An 18559-nucleotide genomic window follows, 5' to 3' on the forward strand; every position below is an offset into this window, starting at 1 on the left:
TCTGGTTTTTATTATTATTTTAGGGAAACGTGATACAGAAATTGGTAAGTGTTGTGCCCTTTTCTCCAACAAGGAAAACTTCGTACAAATTAGGGGTATTCAGTTGCTATGTAGCCACATCCTATGGGACTTTGCAGGTGCTCCGTGCCCTGCCCATATTTGTCAGAAGGTGGAGATGGATGGTAGGAGAGAGATCACTTGATCATTAACTGTTAGATTCACTCCCTCTGGGGCACCTGGCATTGGCCACTGTCGGTAGACAGGATACTGGGCTAGATGGACCTTTGGTCTGACCCAGTACGGCTGTTTTTATGTTCCTACGTTGGAAAGAGACTCTTCTCCCCGGATCTCAGTGGTTTCCCTGCCCATAGCCTGGATCAATGGGTTTGTGAGGGACAGGCAAGGATGCGTGATGGGAGGCTGGGGTTGATTCCATCCTAGAAGAGATGCACTTAATTAGTGTGTGTTTGTTTCTGATTCTGTGTTACCTAGATGATCTTCAAAGAGAACTTGGTAAGTGTTTCTGGTTCTCAAATGCAGCCTTTTCCATGGTGCTGAAACTCTCTCTGGATCTCTCGATCTCTCACCCTTCTGCCAGGTGGAGTCAGCAGCAACACGGGCTGGGTTCAATGTCAAGGGTTCTTCTTAGCAATACAAACCAAAAAACACTTGAGACTTCACCCAATAATCTGGGAAAATGTAACTCCTGGGTTTCTTTAAGGCTTATAGTGGCACAGCTGTACCACTGCAGCTCCCTGGAATCGGGTGTCCCGTGTGGCCGCTCTGTACCGACCTCCCACCAGCATAATTCAACCACCCCCAACGAGCGGCAGTAGCTACGTCACTGGGAGCGTGTCTCCCGCCAACACAGCACTGTCCACACCGGTGCTTTTGTCAGTGAAACTTATGTCAGTCAGGGACGTGCTTTTTTCACACCTTAACTGACAAAAGTTTTACTGACAAAAGTGCTGGTGTAGACGCAGGATAAGAGACAAAACGTCCCACTCACCCGCCCTGAGTCTGGGTGTAACAAAAGAAAACTTGTATTACAAGGCAAAGGGACCCCAGCATTGTTTTGGGAAAACACCACGGCCCTGATTCGAAAGCATGTAACCCTGAGCAAACCCCCACCCCACAGGACATTGGGCAGTGTCCTTTGCCTCAGTTTCCCAACTTGTCATGTGAAAATCCAATGAGTGAATGACCTGTAACACACCACTGCCCTCTCCCACCACTGCAGCCCACTCACAGTTGGTTGCTCTCAAGTAGCCAAGACCCAGAGTTCAGAGGTGCCCTCCCACCCCTGAAAAGTGCGTGTGTGGGGAGGAGGGGGAGCATTGAGCAAGGCGTCCGCTGTTGCCTCCACATCTACAACTGGCTTGCTGCTGCTGCTGTTACTGTCAGCGCTGGCCATAGGTGCCGATAGGCCCGGAGCACCCACAGAGAAAATTAGCAGGTGCTCTGCACCCACAGCCAAGCTCCCTAATCCCCGCAGTGTATTTCACCTACTGGCAGCCTCGCTGACCAATTCTTCCCCCTCCCTCCCAGTGCCTGCTGCAAAACAGCTGTTTCAAGGCACTCAGGATGCTCTGGGAAGGAGGGGGAGGAACAGGGATGCGGCACACCTCGGGGAGCAGGTGAGGAAGAGGCGGGGTGGGGCCTGGGACATGGGGAAGGGGATGGAATGAGGTGGGTCGGGGCAGAACGGGTGGGGATTTGGGGAAGGGAGTGGAATTGGAGGGCGGAGCCTGGGGTGGAGCAGGGTGTCAAGCACCCATGGGCCAGAGGGGAAGTCGGCACCTGTGCCACTGGCTGCTCACTGCTTCCCCTCCCTGAAAAACAGGGAGGGACACAGAGCAATGCCTCTTCTGCCTCTGGAACTGGGTCACTGCGGCGGCTGTTGCTATCTCTGCCTCCACTGGCTGATGCCTCTGCCGCTGGTTCTGCTGGTTTTTCTGGGGCTGTTACTGGTCAGCTCCACTGCTGTTCTCCTCGCAGCTGCTGCTGGCCCCCCACGGCCACTTCTGCCATGGTGCGTTCTGAGGTTCCACGACCTCCCAGGGATTCCAGCAGGCCGTGGCTGCTCCTCCATCTCCATGTTGTTCGCTGCAGCCCTGTTCCTGCACTAGGTCTACGACCTGGCCCCTACACCTGCTCATCAGTGGTTTCAGCTCTTGCAATCACTGAACTGAACCAAGGGCTCTCCATGGGGGTCTAATCAGCTCTGGCTTTAAACATGGGAGAGGGAAGGGTGGGTCAAATGGTACCTAGGGCTCTCAAAGGGGAATTCATAGCATCAGGCAGGAACACCTGTCCCCACCCGCTCTGATTTTCACTGGGTTTTGGCGTCTCTATCCCCTGCTTAGCCAGGGAGCTTTAATTTAGGGTGTCATTGTGACATACCCAGGGTACAATCCAGACTAAGGGGTGGCTGTGTCACCCCCGCCCTGCAACCTGGGTGCCCCATACAATGCTCTGCCTCTGTAGTCTCCTACCTGGATGGCTCACAAACAGCCTCCACTGGGGCTGGATTCATTATGTAAGCGGGGGAATGGTCCTGCTATTGTGGGGAACTTTCCTGGCTTCTGTGCTACCCCGGTGAAGTGGGCGAGCGAAAGGATCTGAGTCCTCGCTCCCACTTCCTTTACCCAGAGGCCTCCCTGCCCTTGAGGACTCTCCTGTCTGGCAGAGTTCTCGTAGCCCCAACAAGGCTGGGCCCAGGATTCCTGGGGTGCTCGACCCCCAACCCTGCTGTGGCCACCTAGGACAGGGGCTAAGGTGTCCCCACTCCGGGGTACCCTCTCTGCACTGGGCACCTCCCCGACCCACTGATTATTCCATACAATTTAAAGCAAATACAAGTTGTTTACTTAACAATTAATTTAAAGAGAAGAATAAGAAAAAATGGGAAAGGTTACAGGAAAACACATCACTCTGCTCTGTGGCAGGGAACATTACAAACAGTGTCTCTGGACATCAAAGCACTTTACAGTCTGTTCCTTGTAGGTCCCAGGCCTCCTTCTCAGGCCCTGGCTGTGCTGCAGTTATGCTGCCGGTTAGACACTTGCACTGGTGGTGACCACACACCTCCGGGCTTTGGTGGTGGGACCCTTCTTCCCAGCGTCAGCCCCCTGTCGGGTTAAGATCCCCCTCCCAGCCTGGCCTGCATGGACCCTTGGCTGGAGCAATTTTATGCACTGGGCCCTTTTACCAAGATTCCCCCCTTGGCTGGTTCCAGTTGCTCACCACACCTGGCCCTCTGGCTGCAGCTCTGGCCCCTCTGGATCTGGCAGGGCTCTGCTCTCCAGCTCAGCTTCAGCCCCTGCTTTCTCCTTAGCTTGGCCCCACTCCGTCTGATCCAGGCAATTCCAGCTCACACGGAGGACGGGACCCACCCTGGCCTTCTGTCTCCTTGATTAGCCGGCCTGCCCTGTCAATCAGGCTGACCTGGAGCATTGGCCTCTTGCCATTGTTCTTGGGGACTGTCAGTCTCAGGGTCCTGATTTGCCATTGATCCCTCCCCTTTTAATGCTGGGGGCTAGCAACCAAACACCCCCACTGAATGTTAGTAAGGGGGCAACAGTCCCCTTACATTTAATTGATTTTCAGATTAAAACCAAGGTCTTAATCTGGCATCAGAAGGGGACTGGGAGGCAGTGAAGGGGCTGGAACATGGGCCTGATGTGTCACTGTGGCCTAAGCCCTGGAGAAGGCCGGCAGCTGCATTAGGTACCAGCTGGAGCCTTCACCCTCAGCTGTGGATTCAGTGATCTGCAGTAACCCAGCCTGGCAGCGGCAGAGGCAGGGATCACTGTGGCCAGACCCTTGCCCACAGGAAGATGCAGAGTTTCCTAGTGAGCTGAGATGAAGGGGGGAATCTCATCTAATTCTTCAAAATGTTTCCTTGCTTCTGAATCACTTTGCTCTTGCCTGGGTTCAGCTTAAGCCAGCTGCTCTTCATCCCAGAGCCCTGGTGTTGCTGCATTTGCTCAGCTGAGTTCTCATCCCTCTCTCTGTGTTTGGTTTCAGACTGGAGAAGAAACGTCGTCTGCCCAGGTAACTACAGCTCCTATTGCATCAATATCCAAAGCTCCCCTGCCCTGAGATTTCCCGTCCCTTTTTCTCATGCAGTTAACATTTTACACTAGCTTTTTGGGGCAGGGACAGCTCTGTACTAAGGTGAAAAAACTCAAAGGTTTGTGTGGCCAACGTTGTGATTTTGGGTGCCTAAGGAGTTCTTCTGTGCACACTGGAAGCTCAGAGGATTCCCAGCGAGATGCTGTTAGAGTCCCTTGATGGGGATGGAGGCTCAGGGAGGGAGGGGTGGACAAAGGGCTGGGCCAGGGCAGGTTAATGTCTAGGTTGCTGGTTTCAATTTTCAGAAGCCCAAACAGGGCTGCATGTGCCCAGACAGCTGCTGCTGCTGCTACTCTAGCTGTGGCACAGGTACATGGTAGCCAGCAGAGGTTAGCACATTCACTGCACACAGACACCCATTGGTCACACACAGAGATAGAGACCCCATCACACCAGGGCCGGTGCAAGGAAGTCCCCCCCACCCAAGCCCTGCAGCAGCTCCACCCCCCCGTGGCACCTCCCCCCCACCCTGAGGTGCCCCCCCGCGCGGCAGCTCCCCCCCCCAGGAGCTCTCTCTGGCACCTCCCTACCCCAGCTCACCTCTGCTCCAGAAGCCCTGCTGTTGCGCCCGTCGCCAGGCTCCTGCCACATGTGCTAAGCAGACGGGCGGAGCTCTGCCCAGCTGCCAGCAATGAGAAGAATGGCATGGGATGGGGCAGCTGCTGCGCTGGGAGGGAGAGGGAGTCTGAGCCGCCAGCAGGCAGCCCAGGGGTTCTCTTGGGTCAGTGTGCCACTGCTGGCAGTCCGAACCCCTGGGCTGCCGGCAGCGGCGTGCTGACCTAGGGGAACCCCTGGGCTGCCGGCGGCGGCGCCCTGACCCGGGGGAACCCCTGGGCAGGCTGCTGGCAGCTCAGACTCTCTCTCCCTCCCAGCACAGCAGCCGCTGAAAGGCTTTAAAAAAAAATTGGTGGCGCCATTTTTTGGCACCCCCAACTGATGGCGCCCTGGACAACCGCCTAGTTGGCCTAAATAGTAGCACCAGCCCTGCATCACACACTGACTGCACCACCCCCAACACACGGCAAGATCCAAGCTGTATGGGAAACCAGTAAGAGCCCAGAGAGAGCCAGTGTGGGCTCTGGAATTCCTTAGGGAAGATGGGGCAGGAGAGGAGAGGTATGGGGAGGGGTAAGGTTAGGGAGTGGGAGAGGAATAGAGAGATGCCCAGGGGGTTTCAGGAGTGGTCCCTGTGAGGAATGATGATTCTTCCAGGGGGCCACAGCTGAGGATGGCTATTCAAGTCCAGTGAAGACTGTGAGGCCGTTCAGAGGGACCTACCCCCCCACCCCCACCCCAAGTTGTGTGAAAGAGAAACATGGTGGGATATGAAGTGCACTGGTGATCAATGAACGTACCATGGAGGGAAAAAATTGAGCAACTCATTCACATTACAGGGTTTGAAAATAAGTGCATCAGCAGCTCAGTAATGCAACCAGGAATTCACTGTGTTCAGCTTGACAAAAACCTCTGCTCACTGCGCAGCTCTGGAGAAAAGGTCAAACAAAATATGAGAATCAATAAAAATGGGATGGTGAATGACATGGGAATATTATACAGCCATTCTGTAAATGTGATTTGCCTCATCTGGAGCACGGTGTTGGGTACCGCTCACCCCATCTCAGAAAGGGTAGCGAAGAAGAAACGGGGGCTCAGAGAGAGGCAATGAGAATCAGCATGAGGAGAGATTGAAAAAATTGGGAATTTTTACCTTTAAAAGAGAGGAGTGAGAGGGGACATGATACAAGTACAGAATACTGCACAACACCCCCACGAACAGATGATGATTCAGGCTGCAATGTTGAAGACTTGAGAGTAGGAAATGCCCGTTTTATGTTTGCCTGTACACCCTTAATCCTCACCCCTTGTGCATCCATCCTGGGCAGTGAAAGAATGAGGCAGGGGTCCTGTGTCAAAAAAGTGTGTGATCATGTAACTGGAGATTGTATCATAATACACACACACACAGGTCACTGGCTAAGGAAAAAAGAGTCTGTTAAAATTGTAGCCGCTGACAGAGAAATGCTCACATGTGTATTTGGGGATTGTTTACTTTATGCTGAACTCTAGAACGTATCTTTTCCGCAGTGTAACATTTTATAGGCATAAGGAGCCACTCCTTACGCTCGATATTTCCAGACTGTCGGGTTTGGTTTGGGCCCCCCGGTGCCACCCCATCCTCATTGGGGTGATGGTGCGTGTGAGGTCATGCCGCATAGGGGACACCATTTTTCAGAGATGGAGGGTGCGGAGTGGGGTCCCCCATCCAACACTGGACAAAATCACCTCCATTTTAGACCTCATGATGGACAGCAGACAAACCTCTCAAACAGAGGTCTGCCCATTTTAATCTGTACGAGTGGCCTCCCTCTCTACAACACTAATTTCTGTTAATGTGCTTGTTCAGATGAGCTCTCATCTCTGACTCTGTGTTTCCAGGGCTGGGAAGTTCTGCGCCACCTGTACAAGAAGGTAACTGAAGTTCAGATTCTATCAATGTGCCAGTCTCAGCGGCTGTTAGAACGTTTTGCTGCTTTCCCCTGACTGTGGCCATGGGAGGGGAGTTTGTTGTTCAGGGCAGAGCTCACAAGCATCCTGCATTTCCCAGCACGGGAGGGGAGGGAGGTTGTGTAGCCATGGCCTGATGTACAGCAGTAAATCCAGACACTATTGTGTCTACTCCTCCTGCCCCTCCTCTGCTTTCATGTGCAGTGCGACCTGCAGAGCTTCCTGGGCCCACAGCCCAGCCTGGCTGCACAGCCACTGACGTGTCCCAGCCCAGAGTACAGGGCCAAAGACACAGCTCCTTCTCCCCCCAGCTCCCCAGGGCTGTCCCTGCTCAGAGCCCCCTCCCTGCCTGAGGCCCTGGGGGCCAGAGCCATGGGCTGTGGAACGGGAGCAAATTGAATTCTGGGTCTGTTAAATGCCCAGTAACTGAGGATTAACAATTCAGAGGTTGGAAAGAGAGGAAATGACATGTAAATGCTAAAATTCAGAGATCACAGAGAGAGAGAGAGAGGAACAAAGATATTTCAAGTGACACAACAGGGAGGTGAGGAAATAAAATATGCCCAGTGACAAGAACCCTGGTGCTAGAGCCCAGAGAGAGCCCAGGGGGAAAGTCATGAGAGGATTGGGAAGGGCCCAGAAGACTGAGGGATGGGGCAGCATTTGGAAGGGGCTGGAGGGCCAGCAGTGCTTGGCAGGAACAGGAGGGTGGGGAGAGCAGCAGGCCCTCAGCTGAATGGGGCTGGTGCGGAGGCAGTAGGAGTGGGGGCAGGTGGAAGGGCCTGGAGGTTTGGTGACGGTGGCTGCTTGGAGGGAACAAGCAGGTGAGTTGGTTTCCACACTCACAGCAAATTCTCTATAACCTTTCATGTCCTGCTGCCCTGGGCTTCTCCTGCCCCATCTCCTCATCCAATATGGTTTTCTCTACCCTCTGGGATCCCTTCCTTCATGTCTCCATTTCACCACTCTGCTTGCTCTCCCTCCTTCCCCTCCCGCTCCTTCTCCCCCAACACTCCCCTTGCTCTCACGTAGGCTGAGGGTGCAGGACTGGGATGTATCTGTTCTCTCCCCACAGCGATGATCTCTCTCAGCTTGGAATATGGGGTTTAAGATGGGAAACTGCAGGGAGAGGTGAAGCGGATCAGTGAGCACTGAGCAGCAGGAGCTCAGTTTCTCACCACTCCGTGGGGCCTCCCTCCCATCCACCCGACATGTGGGTCTCTAGTCCCCTCCCTGGAGAGATGTGCAGCAGGACAGGAAAGAACCTGAGTCCCAGACCTGGCGCAAGTGACCCTTTTACTGCAGGGCCCATCTCTGCCAGGGGTGTGACTCTCCCCTGCACTGTGCTGACATCTGAGAGCTGCTCCCCATTCAGAGCTGACAGGTAAATCCTGCAGGAAGGAGATTCAGAGTCACTCCCCAGCTGGGGCAGATTCTGTCACTGACACCATCAAACCCTCCCCCAGGGCTGAGCTCTGCCCTTAATGCTCTGATTCTCTCCCCCCAGTGAATGTGACTCTGGATCCAGACACGGCTCATCCCGACCTCGTCCTGTCTGAGGATCGGAAAAGTGTGAGATGGGAAGACACACGGCAGCGACTGCCCAACAACCCTGAGAGATTTGACACTGAGCCCTGTGTGCTGGGCTGTGAGGGATTCACCTCGGGGAGACATTGCTGGGAGGTGGAGGTGGAAATGGGGGATGGGGGAGGCTGGGCTATGGGGGTGGCCAGAGAGTCTGTGTGGAGGAATGGATGGATCAGCCTCAGCCCTAAGGGGGGGATCTGGGCTGTGGGGCGGTGGGGGGGTCAGTTCTGGGCTCTCATCTCCCCTGTGACCCCCCTGCCCCTGAGCCGGGCCCCCAGCAGGATCCGGGTTTGTCTGGACTGTGACCGGGGGCAGGTGACATTTATCGATGCTGGTGACGAGGCCCCGATCTTCACTTTCCCACCGGGCTCCATCCCTGGGGAGAGAATCCGACCCTGGTTCCAGGTGTGGCCGGGATCTTGGCTCAGCCTGTGTCCCTGAGACACGCAGCAGAGGCAGGAATCGAAAATCAGCCTCTCTAGCCTCATGGACTCAAGTCTCTATGATCATGGAGGACTCCCATCTACCCAGCCTCTGGCGCCTCATCTCTATGGCTGCTGGAAGCACCTCCCCCTCCCTCTCTGCAGCTTCAGGGATGGGGGAGGAGGGGGAAGAACCCCTGGGGCTACAGGAGGGGCCCTGAGAGGCAGATGTGGGGGCTGGGCAGTGGGAACTAACAGCCGGGCTGGGGACAGGCAGAGGTGGGGGTGGCAGGGACACAGCATGAATCAATCAGGGTTTGGGGGTTGGGGAGAAGCAGCAGCAGCCAGGAGCATTTTGTACAGATCTGTGTCCTTAGATCTCACTTGGGGCTCCCAGCCCAGGATGAGCACGAGGGGAAGGGATAAGATCAGGGAAAGAAGGGAGCAGCCGAGGGGGATGATCTGTGACAGGGAGGAGAGACACAGGGAAATAAACAGGGATGGAAGGTGAGGGCTAGAACAATGATGACTAGAAAAGGACAGTACGAAAGGAAAGGGAACGTGAGCGGGACGGGGAGATTTATTACATGTTACTGAAAGTGAGACTGTAACTCATTAATTCCCTATATTAATTCCTGGCCATTGGTGCTATCTTAGTGCCATGAAGAAAACTGTTCTCAGTAGCTGGGGATCTCCTGGCCGTGCTGTGGTTATTAAAGCTCCTTCTGAGCTCCTTTTACTTTGCTACTTTCCAGCTACTTAATGTAAATAAAACATTACAAACAATTCTTCTTGTTTGTTATACTTTACTGTCCCAGCTGCAGGTGCTGGGGGCAGCATCATGGGATTTGCTTCCTAACGTGCTTGTGTCCCTCTACCTCCCACAGAGAATATTGCACCCAGGGCCGGCTCCAGGCACCAGCGAAGGAAACAGGTGCCTGGGGCGGCCAATAGAAAGGGGCATCAGTGCGTCAGTTGTCGGGGCAGCATGTCCAGCTTGGCGGCAGCACTTCAGCGGTGGCTCAATCTGCCCGCTTCAGTGTTCAGCGGCAATTCAGCAGCGGGTCCTTCATTCACTGTCTTCCTCTTCAGCGGCAGCTCAATCGGGTTCTTTCTTTTTCCTTTTTCACCGCTTGGAGCAGCAAAAAAGCTGGAGCCTGCAGTGATTGCACCTCTAGGAAGAGAGTTTGGGTTTTACTGTGATGTGCCACTAACCAGCCTGTGCTTTGCCTCTGTCCTGTGCACACCCATGTCAATCAGGAATTGCTCAGCTGTGCTCTGCAGAGAGGTGACTGGTTGTACAGGGGCAATCCATGAAGGGACTCGGGTGTTGCAATGCTGAGCATCACAGTGAGTAACTTTTAGGCAGCGAGAAAATCACAGGAAGAGCAACACTGTGACCCTCAGAGCTGAGTCAGGGGTCTAAACTCCCTAAACAATGCCAATCTATGGGTAACACAAGCACTTCAGTAGGCAGGAAGCCATGTAAGCTAGCCAATGGGAGATGCCGACAAGAGGGGAAGGGGAAGGGATGTCCTAAGCCACACCCCTCTCACAGATAGGTGCCTAAATCTGGGCTGCAGAGGGGTGTCTGTCTCTGCTGAGCAACCCACAAACAGGAACCCACCACCTGATGTCCAGGGCCTCCAGTCGCAGCAGCTGCCAGTGCCTAGTAGTGATGGCAGCTGGGAGCCCCAGGCCCTTTGAAATTTCTCCCACAAGCACCGGAGCAGGGTCGACATGAAGTTGGACCCCTGGTCCGTCAAGACTTCCTTGGGGAACCCCACCTGGCTGAAAATGGACAGCGGCGCATCTGCAACAGTGTCTGCTTCGATAGAGGACAAGGCCACCACCTCGGGGTAGCGAGTGGCAAAATCTACCACCACCAGAATGTATTTCTTCCCCAACCAGGTCACCTTGCTGAGAGGTCCCACTATGTCCATAGCCACCTTCCGGAAAGGTTCTTCTATGATGGGTAAAGGCCTCAAAGCTGCTTTTCCCTTGTCCCGGGCCTTCCCCACCCTCTGGCAGGGGTCACAGGATTGGCAGTACTGTCAGACATGGGTAAAGACCCCAGGCCAGTAAAAGTTCTGTAGCAGCCTCTGCCTGGTGCGCCGGATTCCCTGGTGCCCTGCGAGAGGGATGTCATGGGCCAGGTACAGGAGCTTGTGGCGAAACTTCTGGGGAACCACCAGCTGCCTCCTGATCATGACTCTACTTCCCCTGGGGGAGCCCATTCTCGGTACAGGAACCCCTTCTTGCAACCTCTCCTCATGGTCTGTACCGCACTGAGGTTAGCCCCGTCCCTGGGCTTCCACAAGGAGGGATCTTTCTGCACCTCGGCCTGGAACTCAGCAGCTGGGACAGGGATGGGGACCTGCTCTCTCTTGCTGGCTGGGTCGGAGGCCGCAGCCTCTCTGAGCCGTGTCCCTGGGCATTCCCTCCCCACCAGGTTAGGGTCCTGCACCTCGGGCACAGTACCTTCCCCATTGTCAGGGTGCAGTGCCCTTCGCCGACTCTGACTACGGGTCACGACCAGGGCACCCCAGGTGTTGCTTGGCCAGACCTCCAGGTCCCCCATATTAACACCTCCGTGGGCAAATGTGGGTGTACCCCCACATCCTTGGGGCCCTCCTTTGCCCCCCACTTCAGGTGTACCCTCGCCACCGGCACCTTGAATGGGGTCCCTCCCACGCCCATCAGGGTCAGGTAGGTGTCGGGCACCATCCGATCTGAGGCCACCACCTCGGGCCGGACCAGCGTCACCTCTGCGCCCGTGTCCCAGTACCCAGTGACCTTCCTCCCATCTACCTCCTGGGGAACAAGGCACTCTCTCCGGAGGGGCAGCCCCGCGCCCACCCTGTAAACCAAAAACTCAGAGCCTGGAGCATCCAGCCCCACAGAGGAGCTGACCTGGGGCCCTCCTCCCTCCTTCGCAGGTGGTATGCAGCCAGCCCCTGTCATAAACAGATAGTTAAGGGTTAAGGTCTCTTTTACCTGTAAAGGGTTAACAAGCAGTAACCTGACGAACACCTGACCAGAGGACCAATCAAGGGACAAGATAATTTCAAATCTCTGTGGAGGGAAGTCTTTGTCTGTGTTCTTTGTTGGGGGCTTTGTTCTCTTTTTGGATCTAAGAGAGATCAGACGTATATTCAAGCTCTCCAAATTTCCTGAAGTATTTTCTTCTATTCAGTATAGTGAGTATTAGAAAGGCGGATTAGTCTTATAATTAATTTCTGCATTTGCAATTGTGTGTTTGCTGGAGAAAATTCTTTATTTCTGTTTGCTGTTACTTTGATTATTCTGAGAAAGGAGGCGGGGGAAGTCTCTCCAGGTTTATAAGATACACCCTGTAATTTTTTCCATCCTGGTGTTACAGAGATAGTGTACTTTCTTTTTTTTCTCTTTTAATATAATCCTTTTCTTTTTAGAATCTGATTGATTTCTTCCCTTGTTTGGATTTTCAAGGGAAGGGAAGGGGGATAGGGAATCCCTCTTTGTTTGGTTCAAGGAATTTGAATCCAGGTATCTCTCCCAAGGACTAGGGGAAGGGAGGGGGAAGAAGGTGGTGGTGGGGAATGGTTTATTTCCCTTTGTGTTGAGATTCAAGGAGTTTGGATCTGTGTTCCCCAGGGAAAGTTTGGGGGAACAGGGAGTGTGCTAGACACTGGAACTTCTAGCTGGTGGCAGCTTTACCAGATCTAAACTAGGATTTAAGTTTAGAGGAGTCCATGCAGGTCCCCATCTTGTGAACGCTAAAGTTCAAAGCGGGGAATAAACCTATGACATGGTAGGCAGTGGTGGGATGTTTTAAGAGCCATTGAGAGCTGTTTTCTCCTTCTACAGCAGGAAAGCAGGCTAGCAGGAGGAGATTTTTTTTAGAAACCAAAGCAAGAGATTTTTTTTCCCCCTTTCTGGCTGCTTGGAAAAACAGCTAGGGAAGAGGTGTTAAGTTTTCTAACAAGGCTTGTTAGAAAGGACCCCCACTGAGAGAGCATTAGCAAGTTGCTAGAAACAGGACAAACCAGATTTTCTGGTTCTCTGTCAGCAAACAACCAGCTACACATTTGCAAATGAAAAGTTTTGTTTTCTTTTTATTCAGTCGGTGATAGAAAGGTTAGGAACTTGTAACCCAAGCAACTGAACCAAGCAACACAGTTCACTGACTGCAGAGGGGTGTGGCCAGCACCAGAAGGCACACAAACATGAGTAGCAGTGAAACACGTGACAAACTCGAACTGGCTAGACTGGAAGCCGCAGAGAAAGACAAAGAATATCAGAGACAGATGGAACTAATTAATGCACAAATGGCCAGGGCAGAGGCTAACCACAGGAGACAAATGGAGTTAAAAGAGAAAGAACTGGAATTAGAAAAGGCTAAGCAGAATGTTCCAGCCAACCCTAACAATCCTCCAGGCACTGTTCCCCATCCCAGGAAATTTCCCACCTACCAGGCAGGTGATGACACTGAGGCCTTCTTGGAAAAATTTGAAAGGACCTGCCATGGGTACCACATCCCTGAAGACCAGTACATGATAGAGCTGAGACCACTGCTCAGTGGACCGTTAGCAGAGGTGGCAGCTGAAATACCTAAGGAAAACATGAACAATTATAAACTGTTTCAAACAAAGGCCAGAATCAGGATGGGGCTAACACCTGAACATGCCCGTCGGCGGTTCATAGCCCTAAAGTGGAAACCAGATGTGTCATTCCCCAGACACGCCTACTACATTAGAAAGAATTGGAATGCATGGATGTCAGGACTAAAGATTCAATCTCTAGAAGACCTGGCCCACCAGATGCAAATAGAACAGTTCTTAGATGGTGTTCCTGAGGAAATAGAATGGTACATCCTAGATGGGAAGCCCAAAGATGTAACAGAGGCAGGGGAGATTGGAGGCAGATGGGTGGACCTAGCAGAAAAGAAAAAAGCTACTATCAAGGGGAGTGAATATAACAAGGGGCAAGCTGACAAACCCTACCACCGGGGGCCAACCAAGACCCCAGCTACCACCCAAGGGAAGCCTCAGACTACCTCCAGCAACCCACACCGGCCCAGTGACCCGTCAGCCGGGCGATGTTTTAAATGTAATGAACTAGGACATATAAAGGCCAACTGCCCCAAGAACCCCAATCGAGTACAGTCCATTACACCATCATCACGCCAAGGATCCCCAGGCCCAGATATCTCTCAAATACCCCCAGAGCGCAGGGAAACCTTGAGAGTGGGTGGGAAGAAGGTTACCGCTTGGAGAGACACCGGGGCACATGTGTCACTTATCCACCAGTCCTTAGTGGACCCGAAATTCATCAACCCAGAGATCCAAATCACAATTTCTCCATTCATATCAAAATCTGTAACCTTACCTACAGCTGAATTGCCTGTCCAGTACAAGGGCTGGTCAGGAAAGTGGACTTTTGCTGTCTATGACAATTATTCCATCCCCATGCTATTGGGGGAAGACTTGGCCAACCATGTGAAGCTGGCCAAGAGGGGGGGAGTGGTCACCCGCAGCCAGGCCAAAGAAGCTTCCACTCCCATCCCTGTTCCTAAGCCGTCCAGCAGGGCCCCGTCTGTGTTACCAGAGACCAAGACAGAGGTGGTGGAACCGGATCCCATGCCAACAACTACAACAGCCATAGTACATCCAGTCCCAGAACCATAACTGGAAGAGCAACCAGCGTCAGAACCATTGCCAGCACTGAAGCCAGCGCTTGCAAACCCGTCTCCAACCCCATCGCCAGAGGCGCCAGCAGGCCTGAACTGGCAGAAGCAACAGACAACCCTAACCAAGAGGCTCCGCCAGAGCCTGAAATATCACCTAGTGCACCAGCGGAGAGCGGTTCACAGTCAACGGAACCAACCTCATCACCTACATCGCTTCCAGAGGGACCAAGCCCAAGTCCACAGTCTAAGGAGGAACTGGTGTCTTCAGCCTCAAGGGAACAGTTCCAGACTGAGCAGGAAGACAATGACAGCCTTAAGAAAGCTTGGGCGGCGGCACGGAGCAACCCACCGCCTCTCAGCTCTTCTAACCGATCCCGGTTTGTTGTAGAACAAGGACTTTTATATAAGGAGATTCTTTCTGGTGGACACCAGGAAGGCTGGCATCCTCAAAAACAGCTGATAGTTCCAACTAAGTACCGGGAAAAGCTCTTAAGCTTGGCCCATGATCATCCCAGTGGTCATTCTAGGGTGAACAGAACCAAGGACAGGTTGGGGAAGTCCTTCCACTTAGAGGGGATGGGCAAGGACGTTGCCAAGTATGTCCGGTCTTGTGAGGTATGCCAAAAGGTAGGAAAGCCCCAAGACCAGGTCAAGGCTCCTCTCCAGCCACTCCCCATAATTGAGGTCCCATTTCAGTGAGTAGCTGTGGATATTATGGGTCCTTTCCCAAAGAAGACCCCCAGAGGAAAACAATACATACTGACTTTTGTGGACTTTGCTACCAAATGGCCGGAAGCAGTAGCTCTAAGCAACACCAGGGCTAAAACTGTGTGCCAGGCCTTAACTGACATTTTTGCCAGGGTAGGTTGGCCCTCTGACATCCTTACAGATTCAGGATCTAATTTCCTGTCAGGGGCCATGAAAGACCTGTGGGAAGCTCATGGGGTGAATCACTTGGTTGCCACCCCGTACCACCACCAAACCAATGGCCTGGTGAAAAGGTTTAATGGAACTTTGGGGGCCATGATCCGTAAATTCGTAAATGAACATTCCAATGATTGGGATCTAGTGTTGCAGCAGTTGCTGTTTGCCTACAGGGCTGTACCACATCCCAGTTTAGGGTTCTCACCATTTGAGCTTGTGTATGGCCATGAGGTTAAGGGGCCATTACAGTTGGTGAAGCAGCAATGGGAGGGGTTTACGCCTTCTCCAGGAACTAACATTCTGGACTTTGTAAGCAACCTACAAAGCACCCTCCGACACTTTTTAGCCCTGGCTAAAGAAAACCTAAAGGATGCTCAAGCAGAGCAAAAGGCCTGGTATGATAGACATACCAGAGAGCGTTCCTTCAAAGTAGGAGACCAGGTTATGATCTTGAAGGCGCAACAGGCCCATAAGATGGAAGCGTCATGGGAAGGACCATTCATGGTCCAGGAGCGCCTGGGAGCTGTTAACTACCTCATAGCATTTCCTAATTCCTCCTTAAAGCCTAAAGTGTACCATGTTAACTCTCTAAAGCCCTTTTATTCCAGAGAATTACAGGTTTGTCAGTTTACAGCCCAGGGAGGAGACAACGCTGAGTGGCCTGAAGGTGTTTACTACGAAGGGAAAAGTGATGGTGGCGTGGAAGAGGTGAACCTCTCCACAACCCTGGAACGTCTACAGCGGCAACAGATCAAGGAGCTGTGCACCCGCTTCACCCCCTTGTTCTCAGCCACCCCAGGATGGACTGAATGAGCATACCACTCCATTGACACAGGTAATGCTCACCCAATTAGAACACCACCCTACTGGGTGTCTCCTCATGCCCAAGTTGCTATTGAACGGGAGATCCAAAACATGCTAGAGATGGGTATAATCCACCCCTCTAACAGTGCATGGGCATCTCCAGTGGTTCTAGTTCCCAAACCAGATGGGGAAATACGCTTTTGCGTGGACTACCATAAGCTGAATGCTGTAACTCGCCCCGACAACAATCCAATGCCACGCACCGATGAGCTATTGGAGAAACTGGGACGTGCCCAGTTCATCTCTACATTAGATTTAACCAAGGGGTACTGGCAAGTACCACTAGATGAACCCGCTAAAGAAAAGTCAGCCTTCATCACCCATGCAGGGGTGTATGAATTTAATGTGCTTCCGTTCGGACTGCAAAATGCACCCGCCACCTTTCAAAGGCTGGTAGATGGTCTACTAGCAGGATTGGGAGAATGTAAAGTTGCCTACCTCGATGATGTGGCCATTTTTTCTGATTCCTGGTCCGAACACCTAGAACACCTGGAAACGGTCTTTGAGCGCATCAGGCAGGCAGGACTAACTGTTAAGGCCAAAAAGTGTCAAATAGGCCAAAACAGAGTGACTTACCTATGGCACCAGGTGGGTCAAGGAACCATAAACCCCCTACAGGCCAAGGTGGAGGCTATCCAAAAGTGGCCTGTCCCAAGGTCAAAGAAACAGGTCCAATCCTTCTTAGGCTTGGCCGGATATTACAGGCGATTTGTACCACACTACAGCCAAATTGCTGCCCCACTAACTGATCTAACCAGAAAAACACAGCCAAATGCAGTTAAGTGGATTGATGAGTGTCAGAAAGCCTTTACCCAGCTTAAGCAACGTTCATGTCTGACCCTGTGTTAAGGGCCCCGGACTTTGACAAACCCTTCCTAGTAACCACCGATGCATCTGAGTGTGGGGTAGGAGCAGTTCTAATGCAGGAAGGACCGGATCACAACTTCCATCCTGTCGTGTTTCTCAGCAAAAAACTATCTGAGAGGGAAAGCCACTGGTCCATCAGTGAAAAAGAATGTTATGCCATTGTGTATGCCCTGGAAAAGCTACACCCATACATTTGGGGACGGTGTTTCCAGCTACAAACCAACCATGCTGCGCTAAAGTGGCTTCATACTGCCAAGGGAAACAACAAAAAACTTCTCTGATGGAGTTTAGCTCTCCAAGATTTTGATTTTGAAATTCAACACATTTCAGGAGCTTCCAACAAAGTAGCTGATGTACTCTCTCGTGAAAGTTTCCCAGAATCAAATGGTTAAAAAGTGTTCTTGAAATGTGAAAAATCTTGTGGTTTACATACTTAGTAGTATGTAATGGTGCATGTGTTTTATTAATCTGTTTATTTTAAAGTTCTAGGAAGAAATCACCGCCAGTGTGGTTCCCCCACTGTCTGTGATTTGGGGGGGGGGTGTCATAAAGAGATAGTTAAGGGTTAAGGTCTCTTTTACCTGTAAAGGGTTAACAAGCTCAGTAACCTGACGAACACCTGACCAGAAGACCAATCAAGGGACAAGATAATTTCAAATCTCTGTGGAGGGAAGTCTTTGTCTGTGTTCTTTGTTGGGGGCTTTGTTCTCTTTTTGGATCTATGAGAGATCAGACGTATATTCAAGCTCTCCAAATTTCCTGAAGTATTTTCTTCTATTCAGTATAGTGAGTATTAGAAAGGCGGATTAGTCTTATAATTAATTTCTGCATTTGCAATTGTGTGTTTGCTGGAGAAAATTCTTTATTTCTGTTTGCTGTTACTTTGATTATTCTGAGAAAGGATGGGGGGGAAGTCTCTCCAGGTTTATAAGTTACACCCTGTAATTTTTTCCATCCTGGTGTTACAGAGATAGTGTACTTTCTTTTTTTTTTTCTCTCTTTTAATATAATCCTTTTCTTTTTAGAATCTGATTGATTTCTTCCCTTGTTTGGATTTTCAAGGGAAGGGAAGGGGGATAGGGAATCCCTCTTTGTTTGGTTCAAGGAATTTGAATCCAGGTATCTCTCCCAAGGACTAGGGGAAGGGAGGGGGAAGAAGGTGGTGGTGGGGAATGGTTTATTTCCCTTTGTGTTGAGATTCAAGGAGTTTGGATCTGTGTTCCCCAGGGAAAGTTTGGGGGAACAGGGAGTGTGCTAGACACTGGAACTTCTAGCTGGTGGCAGCTTTACCAGATCTAAACTAGGATTTAAGTTTAGAGGAGTCCATGCAGGTCCCCATCTTGTGAACGCTAAAGTTCAAAGTAGGGAATAAACCTATGACACCCCCTTTCCTGTGAACACTGCCCCTCATCCAGCTGGGTCTCTACCAAGTTAACCCGGTGTGGGGTCGGTCTGCTCAGTCTGTCCTTGAGCCTGGGGCACTGGGACCGTATGTGGCCCCTCTGGTGATACTGATAGCAGCTCATGTCCCGTTGGTCCCCTTGAACCGGTCGGTTGTCCCTGACGCTGGGCGTTCCTCTTG

The 18559-nt window shown here is 52.0% G+C and overlaps 2 protein-coding genes across 3 annotated transcripts in view; both read left to right on the forward strand.

The window, feature by feature from the left end:
• Nucleotides 1–8198, forward strand: part of LOC123345236 (putative selection and upkeep of intraepithelial T-cells protein 1 homolog) — an 86214-nt gene extending 78016 nt beyond the window's left edge. The window contains exons 9-13 of the mRNA XM_044981966.1: nucleotides 24–44; nucleotides 493–513; nucleotides 4030–4056; nucleotides 6542–6606; nucleotides 8150–8198. Coding sequence (XP_044837901.1) covers nucleotides 24–44; nucleotides 493–513; nucleotides 4030–4056; nucleotides 6542–6606; nucleotides 8150–8152 — 137 coding nt within the window. The 3' untranslated portion in view covers nucleotides 8153–8198. The remainder of the gene's footprint in view (nucleotides 1–23; nucleotides 45–492; nucleotides 514–4029; nucleotides 4057–6541; nucleotides 6607–8149) is intronic.
• The window catches only part of LOC123345237 (butyrophilin subfamily 1 member A1-like), a 64327-nt gene that overhangs the window by 12742 nt on the left and 33026 nt on the right, over nucleotides 1–18559 (forward strand). The window lies entirely within an intron of this gene.

This window comes from Mauremys mutica, chromosome 12 (assembly GCF_020497125.1).
Source record: "Mauremys mutica isolate MM-2020 ecotype Southern chromosome 12, ASM2049712v1, whole genome shotgun sequence".
Taxonomy (NCBI): domain Eukaryota; kingdom Metazoa; phylum Chordata; order Testudines; family Geoemydidae; genus Mauremys; species Mauremys mutica.